This window comes from Scylla paramamosain, chromosome 26 (genome assembly GCF_035594125.1).
Source record: "Scylla paramamosain isolate STU-SP2022 chromosome 26, ASM3559412v1, whole genome shotgun sequence".
Classification (NCBI taxonomy): Eukaryota; Metazoa; Arthropoda; class Malacostraca; order Decapoda; family Portunidae; genus Scylla; species Scylla paramamosain.
In genome coordinates, this window is record NC_087176.1 from 10,618,721 (window position 1) to 10,635,000 (window position 16,280).

General features: G+C 41.8%; 1 protein-coding gene across 1 annotated transcript in view; it reads left to right on the forward strand.

The window, feature by feature from the left end:
* LOC135113516 (uncharacterized) overlaps positions 1-16,280 on the forward strand; it is a 179,935-nt gene that overhangs the window by 123,938 nt on the left and 39,717 nt on the right. Inside the window, 5 exon segments of the mRNA XM_064028755.1 lie at positions 673-780; positions 1,794-1,998; positions 2,471-2,576; positions 4,417-4,641; positions 12,319-12,513. Of these exon segments, the coding sequence (XP_063884825.1) occupies positions 673-780; positions 1,794-1,998; positions 2,471-2,576; positions 4,417-4,641; positions 12,319-12,513 (839 nt within the window).

The following is a 16,280-nucleotide window of genomic DNA, read 5'->3' on the forward strand; positions in this document are numbered from 1 at the left end:
GACACAGGCAGAGAATAGGAGGAGTAAAAACAGTCAAGAAAGAAGATATAGAGAATATTTGTTTTACACCTGACTGATTGTGATGTGATGTGACTTCTGTTCATTTATCAGTCCCACTACTAACATTTCTTAATTCCAGAAGGATGTAAAAAAAATGTACTTTGTCTTCGCATACGTGACATGAGTATCAGGCGTTGACAGTTATTTACCTACATTTTGATAAAGAAAGATGTATTGTGTTTTCTGTATTCCTGATCCTCGGTACTAACGTTCTCTTTCTTGATCTTTGGTAAGGAAACATCCAAACATCCACTACCTCCTGAAGTGATGCTGACAGATTTCTTGGTGCTGATTCAGGGAAGCGTACTATCTTCTCCAGTGTTCATGAATCCTCGGTACTAGCAGGTTCTCTTCCTTGATATTTAGTGAGGAGAGATGCACGGTCTCCTGTACTGATAGTAACAGATCTCGTCTTTGATTTTGAGTCAGGAAAGTACACCGTCTCCTCCCGTGCTCATGAATTCCTGCTACTCTTTCCTGATCTCTAGTAAGAAAAATGTACGGTGTCTCCTGTATTGATATTAACAGATGTCTTCCTTGATTTTGAGTCAGGAAAGTGTAGTGTCCTCTCCAGTGCTTATGAGTCCCGGTGCTAACACGTCCCTCCCCCAGGCACAGTGTGGTGGTCGGAGCTGTCCCGCGTGCTGCCTCAGCGGGAGCGTCTGTCCGTCTTCAATCTCCTGGCCACCTTCGCAGGCACCCCCACGCCCGCCACCCCAGGTCAGTTGAGGCTGAGTCTGTCAGTCAGCTGTCGCCACTACCGGATTACCATTACGCTTGTTATCAGATTATCGTGCCAAATGTATGCAACGCAATTGTTTTATTCGTGCAGAGAAATACAGTAATAAATTTTGGATAATCCTTTTGTCTTTTTAGGGACGGACACCTCAGTGTTTTTTGCTCTCTTACATTAAAAAGTATATCTTGCCCATCTTACATTAAAAGTGCATCTTGTAAATGAAAGTTAGTGATGAAGGTAGAGTCATACGTTTGCAATGTGACACAACTGTGCTTTAAAATTTTACAAATCATAGAATTTTTTTCACTCTAATACAAAAAGAAAAATGCAAAATATTTAACAGTCATGAGTTTTCAAGTCGTGCAAGTTACAGAATTGCTCCCACAAAAAAAATAGAAAAAATAAATAAATAGATCAAATTACTTTCATTGTGTTAGCGTGAGAAGCTTATAGAAAAGTAACTCACTTACAATTCTGATAACTGAAGATAAGCTTAAGTCATCACGTTCATAAATAAATTACATTTCTGGTATGAGTTGCTTTATCTTTCTATATAGCAGGCCGGCAATCCTACACATGGTGGCCCAGACAAAGCACTGCACACTCACGCACATCTCACACTCAGCTCCGTCAGCCCCTGGCGGAAAGAGACAGTCTTGTGGACAACTGTACTACACCCCAGGAGCTTAGGCATTGCACAGCTGGCCACGTATTTCCACAGCAAGGCCCGGCAGCAGACATTGGTTTAGCCCCACACAGTCGTGATGAGACAGCTCCCTCTCTATTTTGTTCCTACGAACAAAGCAATAATTTTCTCACACCAACAAGATATAAAAAAGTAAACACTGCAGGTCCTTCAGTTTTGGATGACACTTGGCATTTCTTTTGGGACTGTCACCTCAGAGGGCCTTTTTGTTTTCTGGTCACTGCCTCTCTTACATAAAAAAAATAAAAGAAGGTCACGGGTCACGGATTACCTGAGGTTCTCTTGCAGGTCCCGTGGCCATGAGATACGAGGCGTCCACGTCGGTGACCTTCCAGGCAATGGACATCACCACCCGCAGGGACGGCGAGGGCAGGGCGGACGGGGAGGAGGGGGCGGAGGAGGAGGACATGTGGCACATCGGAGAGATCCCGTGGGGGCCCTTCTCGCCACACTTCTTTAACTACCTGCTGGCACACCTGGTCTACGCCGGCAGGTGAGAGAGAGAGAGAGTTACATGATAATCCTCTCGTTAGATTTGTACCCATGTGTATTTAAGTATTGGAGAGAGAGAGAGAGAGAGAGAGAGAGAGAGAGAGAGAGAGAGAGAGAGAGAGAGCACTATATTTATGGATGGTGATGATAGATAGAAATAGACATGTTTCATACAAAAACTGCCACCTGTACGCCAGATGGCTTCTAGCAGCTTCCTTTATTTTCTTATGTTGTCATGTTTTTTGTGTACGTGAATAAGTAAACATCACAACAAATTACCTAACACTTAGAGAGAGAGAAAGAAAGTCCCATAACATACATATTAACCTCAAAACTAACAGCCCCACACAAAAATTAGTCCTTATACTCGTATTTGTAAAACACCCTCCTTTAACATACACAGCCATCCTCTATCACCCATACTCTCTAAGTCATTTAAATAAGACACCAAGGGTCCTCTGCACCCCCTTCAGGTACGCCGGCGTGTTCTGGGGCACCAACAAGGCTCTCGGTCTCGTTTTCTTCACCCAGCTGATCCTGAACGCGGCGCAGAGCATCTTCTCCATCAATGGCTTTCAGGTGAGCGCGAGCACAGGTGAGAAGGAAGCACGATAGATGAAAGGAGAATAGGTGAAGGTGTAATGACAAGGCACGAAAGAGTATAATGATAGAAATACGTAAGGATAAAAGGAAAAAAAAAGATGGGAGTGAGAACGAGGCGCAAATAAGTGTACAGGTGATAGAAGAATAAGGTAATAAGGATAATAATGTGCCAGATACGTATACTGATGAACAAAAAGTCGCAGAATGGAGGTGAGAAAGAGACATGAATAAATATATTGGTAATAGAAGAATTAGACCAGGATAATAATGCACCAAATACGTATAGTGATAATACTTAAAGATAGAAGGAAAAAAGGTGCAAGATGGAAGTGAAAGACCATGAATAATGTTAGTAGGTATAATAAAGAAGTATAATGAGAGTAAGACACGATAGAGTATAGTGACAAAAAGTACACAGAGGTTGAGGGAAAAGACACAGCATGGAGATAAGTACACAGATGACTGACGAATACTGAAGTACAAAAGAATGTAGCGATAAAGATACATGATAATAGAAGAAAAAGATACAAAAGACTGTTGAGTGATAGAACAACATTAGATTAGAGAATACTTAAGAGTAAAATTATTAGAAACCCAGATGTACATTATAATTTATACGAGAAGGTTGATAATGGAGATAAAAAAAAATTGATAACACTGGAATGATCAATGAAAACAAATATAAATAAAGACAAAAATTACTTACAGATGAGACAAGAAATCGTGAAAAAAAAATTGTACTTATGTAAAAAAGAAGCACAAAAAAACATACATATAATAAAACAATATAAAGAAGCAGAAAGACACTTAGATAATTTATTCCATCATATTTACAAAAGACAGGTAGACACGGTAGAAATGCGGCAGGAAAGGGCAGGTGGACGGTGTAACTAGATGATGAAGGGTCAGGTAAAGATGAAAAAAAAATGGTAGGGTGACAGGTGAAGATGAGGACAGGTGATGGAGAGGCGAGGAAGAGGGAGGAGAATCTAATTAGGTGAGGCAGGTGAGGGGAAGGAAGGATAGCGAGGAAACACAAGAGAGACAGGCAGGGTTACAGGAGGGTGAGCCGACCGTCACTTCTCCAATAAGGTCGGAAATCCACACTCGCTTGTAGCAAATTTAGATCGTGTAGTATCCCGCGTGTCGCTTCTTCCTTTTATTTTGTCTCGTAGATTGAAGGTGAATTGTTATTAGCGTTAAACGTAATTGTGTTTTCCCTAACCTTCATGTTATTAGTCCATTATCATTTGTTCTTTGTGCAGGGTGAGATGTGATCAGGTGTTCTGTATGTAGCGTTTAAATGGAGTTACCCAGGTGTTTTATGCATGCAGGTACTAATGTGATATGGTAATGTGTGTGTGGGATGCGCCGGATGCATTGCAGGGCCACGCCAGGAGACCTATTTGTTTTGTAATGAGGGTCACTGCTACTGCTGCTACTACTACTACTACTACTACTACTACTACTACTACTACTACTACTACTACCACCACTGCGACTACTACTACGCTACTGTTGTTACTACTACTTTTGTTTCTTCTACTACTACTACTATTACTACTACTACTACTACTACTACTACTACTACTACTACTGCTACTGCTTCTCTTTCTTTCTTTCTTTCTTTCTTTCTTTCTTTCTTTCTTCATCTTCATCTCCTCCTCCTCCTCCTCCTCCTCCTCCTCCTCCTCCTCCTCCTCCTCCTCCTCCTCCTCCTCCTCCTCCTCCTCCTCCTCCAACAGAGCAAAACGCCTCCCTACCATCCCACACTTAACAGCACAAGATAACACTTATATCTCGCTCCTTCCTTCAGGTGTTGTACAAGGTGCACGTGGTGGGCGCCGAGCACGTGCTGCCAGTGTTTGAGGGCTTCCTGCTGCCCCTCCCCGCCTGCGTCGCCGTGTTCACCGCCTCGCAGGTCCTGGTCCTCGCTTCGGGCTCCATAATTTATCTCTACGGTTTCGTCAAGTTTAATTCCTTCCTTAGCGCAGAGAAGGAGAAATACCACATCCTTAGCAAGCACGGCCACCAGGTGAGTGTACGTATGTCATCTGAAGGTTAATTACGTGCAGGTGCAAGGTTCTGTTCTTCCTTTGTGTGTGTGTGTGTGTTTTTTTCTTTTTTTTTCTTTATCGATACTTTTTCTCTTATTTTCCTCATCTTGTCATGTTTTCAGTTAGTGACGTGAAGATCTGGAGACGCAATGGGATTTTCTCTCTTAGGAAGATCAGTTGATGGTTTTCGTTCTTTTTCTCTTTATCTTGTCGTGGTCGCTTTTTTTTTTTTTTTTTTTTTTTTTTTTTCTTTCTCTTCCTCGTTATCTTGTCATGTTTTCAGTTAGTGACGCGGAAATCTGCGGGTACAATGGGATGTTTGTTTCCTGGGAGCATCATTTAGTGCGTTTTCTTTTAGCTGAGTGCGTTCTTTTCTTTCTTTTCCTCTCTATCTCGTCGTGGGTAATTTTCTTTTCTTTTCTTCTTTATCTTGTCATGTTTTTAGTTAGTGACGTAAAAATTCTATCTGGTTTTCTCTCTTGGGAACATCATTTGGCGGACTTTGCTTTCCTCTTCGTCTTGTCGTAAATGTTTTTTACTTTCGTTTTTTTCTTTATCTTGTTTTCTGTTAATGACGTAAAAAATTTATCTATAGGTGCAGTGTGACTTGCTCCCCTGGGAACGTAATGGGCCGGCATGTGCTTTCCTTCAGTGTGTATTTTTCTTTCTTTTTCCTCTTTATTTTGTTATGGATACTTTTTTTTTCTTTCGTTCCTTCTTTATCTCGTTTTCAGTAAAGTTTTCAGCTAGTGGCGTAAAAACTTTATCTGCAAATGTTACAGGGGATTTTCTGTCTTGGGAACATGATTTCGTGAATTCTGCTCCTTCTGTGGGTACTTTTTTTTTCTCTCCCTCTTTATCTTTGTCTTGTCTTGAGTCAGCGTCGTGAAATCATTAATCATCTGCAGGTGTGATGGGGTTTCCTCTCTCGGGAGCAGCATTTCGCGGGTTTTAGCTCGTCACTTTTTTTTTTTCCTTATTCTTCTTTATTTTGCTTTGTTTTCAGTTAGTTTCTTCTCTGGAACAGCATTTATTTTTTTTTTTTCTTTCTCAGCTGTCTTTTGTGGAGTAGCTTTTGACGGGATGGTGTTTATTTTCTTTTTGCTCTGATTGTTCATGGCCACAGCATAAGTAAACTTGAAGAAGAAGAAAAGCTGTGTAACAAAATCTGAAGAAAACGGGATAACAGGAGACAAAACAACTTAATCTGAAACGTAAAAAATGCTAAGAATATTCGCCCAACTCCCTCCCAACAAAAAAAAAAAAGAAAGACAACTTTGAGTCTATTCTCTTCGTGCAAACAAAGAAATACATCAAAGAAACATAGCGTAAGAAAACTTGAAGACAGCGAGATATCAAGGAACAAAACAACTGAATCTGAAACGTAAACTCCCTATGAATATTCGTTCCCCCTCCCCTCCAGAAAAAAAAAAAGACAACAATTTTGAGTCAATTCGTGCAAACAAAGAAATACGCAAAAGAAACATAGTGTGCAAAAAAAAAAAAAAAAATTAAAGACAACAAGATATCAGAGAACAAAACAACTGAATCTGAAACGTTAAAAAACCTAAGAATACTCCCAAACAAAAAAATAAATAAATAAAAATGTACGATAATATTTTTAGTTCATTGTATTCGCGTTATCAAAGAAATACGTAAAAGAAAAAAAAAATAACAAAGAAAAAACTACCGAATCTCGACAAAGCAAACCTGGAAGATATCAAGAAAGAACAAATAACGTCAATACTTACCAGCTCATTCAATTGAAATAAACAAACACGCGAGATAAAGATTAAAAAAAATACTGGAAACTGCGCAAACCAACAGAAGAGAAAGTACTGAGTGGAGGAGAAACAAAGTAGAAAATAACGGAAGAGCGGGAGATAGCAAACACGGGAGGATAATGAAAGGTAGAGCAAATAAAGGGAGGAGACAGTAAGGGCTACGAGTAATCACACAGTCAATTTGCTAGACCAATACTGCCTTCTGCCTCCACCTGACCTGGCTGCGGGTCACGTGACTGCTGGGAGGGAGCGGGGGGAGGGAGGAAAGGGTAGAGGAACGAAGAGTAGAAGGAGGGTTGGGAAGAAGAGTAGAAGGGAGAGAATAATGGTGCAAGGGAGGAAATGGGTGAAAGAAAGGAAGGAGAGTAGAAGGAGGGGAAAGGAAGGGAGGGATGGAAGAAGAGTGGAAGGGGAGAGAGGCTGAATAACTGGGAAGGAAGGGAGTGGGAGGGAAGAAGAGAGAGAGAGAGAGAGAGAGAGAGAGAGAGAGAGAGAGAGAGAGAGAGAGAGAGAGAGAGAGAGACAGTAAAGGGAAGAGGGGAAGGATTGGTAGGGAAATATTTACCTCACTACTGACCGTTTCCAGAGAGAGAGACAGGGAAAAGGGTGACAGGGAAACCTTTATTTTACGGTTTTCTGGGAAGATATGGGAATTACCTGATATTATTTATTGATGGTCTATTTGGAGGGATGAAAAATAAAGGGAATGGTTTATGGATACATTATATATTACCAGGAAAGGAGAGGGAGGAAGGGGAATGAGTGATGGGGAAAGCCTTCATCTAATGCATTATCAACGTTCTCTAGGGATGGACAGAAGAAATGGTGGTACAGAAATGTTTATTCTGTGACTGGTGTTCTCTAAAGGAATGGAAGAGAGTGATAGGGGAAATATTGCTGGTTTCTAAGAAGGTATGGAAAAGGAAACGGGAAAAAAGATTGACTGGGAAATTTTTATCTGATACGCTTCTGGTGGTTTCAAGAGAGGAATGGAAAAAGAAGGAAGACTAATAGGGAAACCTTCATGATATGCTGTTAATGGTTTTAAGAGGGGGAAAAAAAAAGTTGGTAGGAAAGCCATTGTCTTCTTGTTTTCGTTACTAGAGGATACGTTGTCTAAATTGGGGGGGTGCTATTAAAGTTCATGCATTACGTTTATTAAAGTTTTGGAACAGTTAGTAAAATGCTTGAAGGGTCACCAGCTTAGTTCGTCACGGCGTGTTCAAGTTTATAATTGGTTCTGTCAAGATTGGTACAACGTTACTTAGACTCGCAAACCGTCGTACAGGGAATTAGTTGTTGTTGCTCTTCCGGATTAGTTCAGTTAGCAGTGTAATGAAAGACCTACAAAGTTGTACGAGACTGTTAAACTTTGTAATTGGTTATGAACTTGGATAAATAGTAACATCTGCCAAAGTTCGGGAAATTCCTTTGCTTGGGTTCTCCGTTAGTTAATCTCAAAGTGAAAACTCAGGCAAATGTTGTTGAACCTTACTGGAGGTTATTACCCTTGGCAAACCGTCGGTGGAAATTGTTGAACTTTGAGGAATTTCTTCTAAGTGTTTTCATCAGTACGAATGTTACCCTCTGCGTCTGTTCTCTTGTCAGCTTTTCCCAGGATCTGACCAGTAACCTACGTATGGCTCATGATTTTGTAGTCACTCGCAAACATCATCATACACTTGTACTCTTCCCTTACGCAGGATTCTCAGAAGTAGCAACATGCGAATACAGTTTTCTTGACACGTAGCGGCCACAAAGGACACAACGAATGCAGTTATTTCTTTTCATCACTCTGCATTCCCCGCGTCAGTGATTACAGCGCCGTCACGAGTACTCTTACTTCACTCTGAGCGGGTCACGTTACACACTCTTATAGATTTTTCCAGGAAAGTCCATCGCCTGGATAAATAAATGATGGGGGAAGGAAGACACACTCATGCACACCCAACGCCGCACACACTCATGCAGGACGACTATTCAGCTCCAATTCATAGATTATCGAGCAGTGGCAGGGCGTGTACCGGTCTCTGGGGACGTGGAAGTACTAGATTTATATTGACGTCGTGCTTGTCGGAACTTTGGCCCGCGCCACTAAATTATGCAGGTGACCCTTTGTCCGCATAGCACCACAGCCCCGTGCTGGTCGAAGCCCGCACCCCAAGAGTACTCTCCGCACACCCACCCGCCCCCCACTCTCTTTCCTCCGCTCCCCGTCCCCCGTCCCCCTCCCCAAGCCGAGGATTCCACCGCACACTGCATTTCCTTACTCAGAATTCTAGCACTGAGTTTCTTAACATAAATTCGTAACTTTGGATTTCTTTCCCTCTAGTACCAGATTTCCTGAGAGAATCGTAGCATGGGGTTTCTAGATTTCTTGGCGTATTTTTCCACTGGATTCCTGGACATTTTGACCGTGGATTATTTGACATTTTTGTGGATTTCTGGACATTTTTGTGGATTTCTTGACATTTTTGTGGATTTCTTGACATTTTTGTAGATTTCTAGACATTTTTTGTGGGTTTCTTGACATTTTTGTAGATTTCTAGACATTTTTGTGGGTTTCTTGACATTTTTGTGGATTTCTAGACATTTTTGTGGGTTTCTGGACATTTTTGTGAATTTCTCGACATTTTTGTGGATTTCTTGACATTTTAGTGGATTTCTTGACATTTGTGGATTTCTGGACATTTTTGTGAATTTCTTGACATTTTAGTGGATTTCTTTACATTTTAGTGGATTTCTTTACATTTTTGTGGATTTCTGGATATTTTTGAATTTCTTGACATTTTTGTGGATTTCTGGACATTTTTGTGAATTTCTTGACATTTTAGTGGATTTCTTTACATTCTAGTGGATTTCTTTACATTTTTGTGGATTTCTGGACATTTTTGTATATTCTTGACATTTTTGTGGATTTCTTGACATTTTTGTGGATTTAACATTTTTGTGGATTTCTGGACATTTTTGTGTATTTCTTGACATTTTATCGAATTTCTTGATATTTTAGTGGATTTCTTGTCATTTCATTGGACTCCTGGACATTTCAGTGAAATTTTGGACACTTGTATTATTTAACAATTTAGCACTGGATTACTTTGCATTTTAGTGAATTTCTTGACATTTTAGCATTGTGTTTCTTGACATTTTAGCTCTGGATTCCTGGACATTTCAACTCTTGATTATTTGAATTTTTACTAGATTTCTTGACATTTTAGTAGATTGCTTGACATTTTAGTGAATTCCTTGACATTTTATCACTGCAGCTCATGACATTACTCTGGACTTTCTTATAAGGATTCTTTTCACCACTTGATTCCTTACCAAGTATTTTTGAACCTTAATAATTGTTTCCTGTAGCTAGAAAACTCAAGCCACAACTAATGTAATATAAATTGTTTCCTGTAGCTAGAAAACTCAAGTCACAACTAATATAATATAAGAAAAAAATCCTTCGCTTCCTGGACAGTGAAGGAATCCCCACTGAACACTGCATCACCTTCCTCTCTGGCTTTCATCGTCTCCCGGAACCCTTGAACTCAAACCACAGCTAGTGCAATAGAGGAAAAGTAAATGTTTGGTAATTATCTTCCTCATTTTGGTTTTGAATGCGAGACTATGAGAAGTGCACGTACAGGTTTGTACTCCTTATGACTGAAACTTTTGAAAGAGAAGAGCGTTGAAGCCGGTCCGGAACTAAATTGGCGTCCGGTTGTTGTTATTGTTGTTGTTGTTGTTGTTGTTGTTGTTGTTTGTTGTTGTTGTTGTTCTCTCTCTCTCTCTCTCTCTCTCTCTCTCTCTCTCTCTCTCTCTCTCTCTCTCTCTCTCTCTCTCTCTCTCTCTCTCTCTCTCTCTCTCTCTCTCTCTCTCTTTTTTTCTTTCTCCATCACCTTTTTTTTTTACCAGGAACTTAAATTTTTATTATTATTACTATTATTATTAATCCATCACCCTCTTTTTTTTTGGAGCCAGGAAATTAACCTATTTTTTTCCTGGTGTGTGTGTGTGTGTGTGTGTGTGTGTGTGTGTGTGTGTGTGTGTGTGTGTGGCTCTTAGTTGGCCTCCTTTACTCGTGAATAAAGCAGCACAAAGAGAGATGAAAGACCAACTGTTCTACTTTAACTTCAGCATTAGCGTGGCAAATACTCCGGCGACCTTTCCTCCCCCAAACAAAGAAAGGGAAAGCACAATCACACCACGCCATTAAGGGAATCACAGTACCCTGCAAAAAAAAAAAAAAAAATATGGTTCGAGAGGGATTAATCTGGACTTACTGGATGGAGGAGCGACTGCAAAGCGACCCCACATCTGCGGTTCATGATGTTCCGGTCCCGTGTTCATTTGTGCGGTTCATGGGGTTTCGTTTCGTGTTCACTTGCGTGGTTCATTGGGGGCTTTGTTTCGTGTGTTCATTCATATGTTTCATGGTGTTTCAGTAGCGTGTTCACTTGTGTGGTTCATGGGGGTTTGTTTCGCGTGTTTACTGTGCGGTTCATGTGGTTCATTTCGGGTGTTCACATTTGCGTTGTCACGGTGCTTCGATTGGCAGGTTCACGGAAGAGATCGATAAGTGTCGCTACTCCGGTCAGTTTAACCCGATAAAATACACGCGTTACTTGGTGCAAAAGGCGCGTTATTCGGCACTGTATACTCTCTCTCTCTCTCTCTCTCTCTCTCTCTCTCTCTCTCTCTCTCTCTCTCTCTCTCTCTCTCTCTCTCTCTCTCTCTCTCTCTCTCTCTCTCTCTCTCTCTCTCTGCGCTAACGTTCTACTGAGCCCAACGAAACAACGCCTTGATTTACGCCAAAGTACTCATAAATCAGGCCTTCTTTTTAGAGTGTCTGAGTAATTGTTAGCATAAATTACACAAACTCCGGAATTAATTGGTATTATATCAATATCTCCTCGCTACTCGGAGGAACCCCTACCCTTACTCACCGTTACTCACCATTACTCGCCTCCATTGTCCCTTTACTCATGCGTGCGTGTCTGTCAGTTAGGACCGTGGTTTGAGACGCCCGCTCCGCACCTCTGCTCCTTCCAACAGGCTTTAGATGACTTTACATGCTTTTTAAGGGTGTTTGTATGGTTCTCGTGACAGATTAACAAGATTTTTACATTGCTAACAGGTGGAATACTATTTACAACATGGTTATTCATCTCTGTGGTCTTTGAAAATAGTGTAGGTGAGAGAGTAGAATGTTTTATGAATACGAGTGTTAATTTAATCCGTCCTTTGTGTGTAGGTAACTCAGCGGCGATAAGGCTGTGATTCACCTCCTCTCAGTTCCCTGGCTCGTCCTGTCCTGCCCTACATCATCATAATCACTGGCGGTCATTATCTGCAACACTTTTTATGCTTCTCTGTTAACAAAGGCCGCTTCCCCACTGTGTTGATTTCTCTCTCTCTCTCTCTCTCTCTCTCTCTCTCTCTCTCTCTCTCTCTCTCTCTCTCTCTCTCTCTCTCTCTCTCTCTCTCTCTCGTATTTACCTATTTAGGATTTAATGTTTTTTTATTATTTAGTTTTGTGTCAGACTTATTTTTCTTGATTTTCTTTTCACCTTATCTTTTCTTCTTGCTTATGTTACGTAGCCTCATTACACTTTTTCCCTTCACCTTTTTCACCTTCGAGTTACATTTTCCCTTCATCTTCCAGTCGTGTTCCATTTTCCCTTCACGTTCCAGTCGTGTCCTATTTTCCCTTCACTTCCCCTTCCCTTCATGTTCCACTTTCCCTTGTCTTCCCTTCACTTCCCACTCTTCAACCACCAACCTCCGCTGCCTGCCTCGTTTTTCATGTCCGCTGCACCAAAACATGCTAAACTTTGCTCCTTGTCGTCGTCAGTGTCTCCGTAACGGTCCTCCCTTCCTCCCCAGACGCCTTGGAGCTACTGGCCTCACTGCTGGGCCTTGACGGTGCTCGTGGCGATGACTGCAGCCGCCTCCCCTCTGGTATATGATTGGAATGTCGTGTACCGGCCCTCGCTGGATACCTCGGTCCTTGCTGCCATCATAGCTACCATCGCTCATCTCTTTCTGTGGATTCTCCTGTGGCTTGCTCTCACTCTGAAGGTAAGAATGTGTGTCTGTGAAGTGCGTGAGGATCCTGAAGCAAAGAAATGGATAGAAGAGGAAAGTATTTGAGCTACTGAAGGAAAGAGAAGATGGTAACTTGCGCCAGTGGAGTGTGTGTGGGTTCTGAAACAAGGAAGTAGATAGAAGAGGAAGGGATTTGAACTGGTGAAGGAAAGGGAAGATAGAAACGTGTACAAAAGAGGTGTGGGAGGAGAAACACAGATGGCGTGCGTGTTTGTGTGTGTATGGCAATGTTTGTGTGTGTATGTGTGTAGTGCAAGGGAAAGAGAAGAGGCAGTATGTGGGAGGAATTAAAGGAGAGGGAGCGTCCTAGACCAAGGGAATGGAGGGAAGAGGAAGGATTGAAGCTTCTGGAGGAAAAAGAAGATCAAGAGAACTGTAAAGACAAAGAAAAAGAGATGTGGAGATTGTTCTAGGTAAACTAAGACGGGAAAAGGAGACAATACGTACAAAATCAAGAAGAATGAAAGCATGTAGTAGGAGAGTGTGAACAGATCAAGAGAGAGAGAGAAAGACAGAGAGAGAGCATATGGCAGAACAATGGAGATTATAATTCATTAAGTAGATAAGAGGGGATAGATAAAGGGGATATGTGTTTGTATATAGGAAAACTCTTTGAATTCATTATAGATACCATCGGGAAAGGTTATTTGTGGGAGGATTTAGAAGGAAAAACCTATCGAACCAGCGTTCTATGAAACAGGGAAGCAGTATTGCAAAGACAGGGAAGAAGGGAACAGCATTAAAGAGGCAAGCTATGGCAGGATAAAGATAAAAGAGAGGAAAAGATGTCAAAATAGTAAGTGAAAGACCCAGGAAGAGATTTAGAAACGGAACATGCAACTCCGTAAGAGAGAGAGAGAGAGAGAGAGAGAGAGAGAGAGAGAGAGAGAGAGAGAGAGAGAGTCAGTGCATGAATAGGAAGTGAAGGAATTAGAGAGACATTTAAAAACGGAAGATGCAGCTAAGTAGTAAGACAGAGAGAGAGAGAGAGAGAGAGAGAGAGAGAGAGAGAGAGAGAGAGAGAGAGAGAGAGAGAGAGAGAGTCATAGCACAGACAGGAAGGGAGAAAGATAAAGGATATATTTACTTTTACACATTACAGCATCTCTCCTCGTATTTTTACCTAAATACTCGTATGTCGCCCTGAACGGAAGGGCGCACAGACGCAGAGGAGGAGAGGAAGGAAGGAGAATAAATATAAAGGAGGAGAGACGAAAGAAGCACGAAGGAGGAGGAGGAGGAGATAGATAAAGTCAGGATGAAGTAATGTGCTGCGGAAGGAAAGATTTACTGGGAAGGAAAAAGAAAAGGAGAAAAGAAAGGAGAGAAGAAAAATAAACACAAAATTAGGTTCTTTTTCACAATCTCTCTCTCTCTCTCTCTCTCTCTCTCTCTCTCTCTCTCTCTCTCTCTCTCTCTCTCTCTCTCTCTCTCTCTCTCTCTCTCTCTCTCTCTTTTGTTCTCATTGTTCTTCTTCGTTTGTTTTTGTTTAATTGTCTTCGCAACTTTGGTGTTTTCTCTTGTCTTCTTTTATTTTTTTCATTTTTCCTTTTCTTCTTCTTCTCTTTATCATTCATTATCATCATCATCATCATCATCATCATCATCATCATCATCATCATTACCATCATCTTATTATCATTATCATCATCATTATCATTATTATCATTATTATCATTATTATCACCATCATCATTATTATTAGTAGTAGTATTATCCTCTTTTCTTCTTCTTCTTCTTCTTCTTCTTCTTCTTCTTCTTCTTCTTCTTCTTCTTCTTCTTCTTCTTCTTCTTCTTCTGATCTACCTCCTCCTCCTCCTCCTCCTCCTCCTCCTCCTCCTCCTCCTCCTCTTACTACTACTACTACTACTTCTCTTCTCTTCTCTTCTCTTTCTTCTTCTTCTTTTCCCTCTTCCTCACTGCACAAAGCTCCATCTTTCCTTGCCTAATCTCCTTGACACAAAGCTGCACTGAAGTTATGAAGCGTAATAGGTAGGAGGAGTTACTTGGGCGCCCCGTGTGGATCTACAGAGCCTCGGGGTTTTAAGAGATCAAACTACCACGAAGGAACACAAAGGATGGCCAGAAAATCACGCGTATTCTTGGTTCTCACGTGATTGTGGTATATGCTTGGTAGGTTTAGGTAAGAGATGTGTGGGATGGGGACAATAATGGTGAAGCTTTCTCCCCATCTACTCTGCTGTGTTTACCACCTACTGTCTCCTGCCACCCACTGCCACTTATTGTCACCACCACCGCAGGCTTCACTATACAACAATCTTAGTACCACATTTAACACCACGATAACAACACCACTGCCAGCACCACCACACCACAACCACCACCATCACCACGACACTGTAACACCACTACTGCAATAACAGCACCACCAACACCACCACACCCACGAACAAACACACCATCAGAAAACTCCACCACCACCACCACCACCACCAGGAAGACATACCATCCTGTCCCAGCGTCCCCTTCCCCAGTTCGCCGCCAAAGGACTTCAGGAAAATATAGACAACTATATCTCATTCCGATGTTTATTTGACTCTCGATCTCGCCTCTATTTATCGACTGTCTCTTGGAAATATGCACGCGAACCCTCTCTCTCTCTCTCTCTCTCTCTCTCTCTCTCTCTCTCTCTCTCTCTCTCTCTCTCTCTCTCTCTCTCTCTCTCTCTCTCTCTCTCCAGTCGCGTTTTTGGGTCAGCTCCAAGGGATGTTGCAAGTTCGACCATTATCACAACATGCGCCAATAGAGAGAGAGAGAGAGAGAGAGAGAGAGAGAGAGAGAGAGAGAGAGAGAGAGAGAGAGAGAGAGGGTAATAAAAAGCAAAGTAAAGAAAATAGAACAGATGCAGAAAGAGAAAACAAGTGATAAAGATGCAAAGATACAGAGAGAGAGAGAGAGAGAGAGAGAGAGAGAGAGAGAGAGAGAGAGAGTGTGTGCAAGAAGAGATAGAGAGAGAGAGAAAGGGCTAAAGAAAAGAAACAGAAAGGAAAAGAGCGAAAGACAAGAAAGGCAGAGAGAGACAGAGAGAGAGAGAGAGAGAGAGAGAGAGAGAGAGAGAGAGAGAGAGAGAGTCACCTGGAAACCTAAACCTTTCCCTCACCAATTTTCAAAGAAGACACACTTTTCTCATGGCTTGCAATTACCTCCTCCTCCTCCTCCTCTTCCTCCTCCTCCTCCTCCTCCTCCTCCTCCTCCTCCTCCTCCTCCTCCTCCTCCTCCTCCTCCTCCTCCTCCTCCTCCTCCTCCTCCTTTCTCTTCCTCTTCCTTCGTTTGCTTTATTGGCTTCCTGCTTTTTTCCACAAATTTCTCCATCGATTTCTCTCTCTCTCTCTCTCTCTCTCTCTCTCTCTCTCTCTCTCTCTCTCTCTCTCTCTCTCTCTCTCTCTCTCTCTCTCTCTCTCTCTCTCTCTCTCTCTCTCTCTCTCTCTCTCTCTCTCTCTCTCTCTCTCTCTCTCTCTCTCTCTCTCTCTCTCTCTCTCTCTCTCTCTCTCTCTCTCTCTCTCTCTCAAATATTTTCATTCCCTCCTCGCGTATTTGAGAGAATTCGCCCTAACTTTTTTCTTTTTTTGTTTTAATTTTTGCGGATATTTTTTATTCACACATTGGGATTGAAACTTTAGCAATAACCCATCCGTGATCTCTCTCTCTCTCTCTCTCTCTCTCTCTCTCTCTCTCTCTCTCTCTCTCTCTCTCTCTCTCTCTCTCTCTCTCTCTCTCTC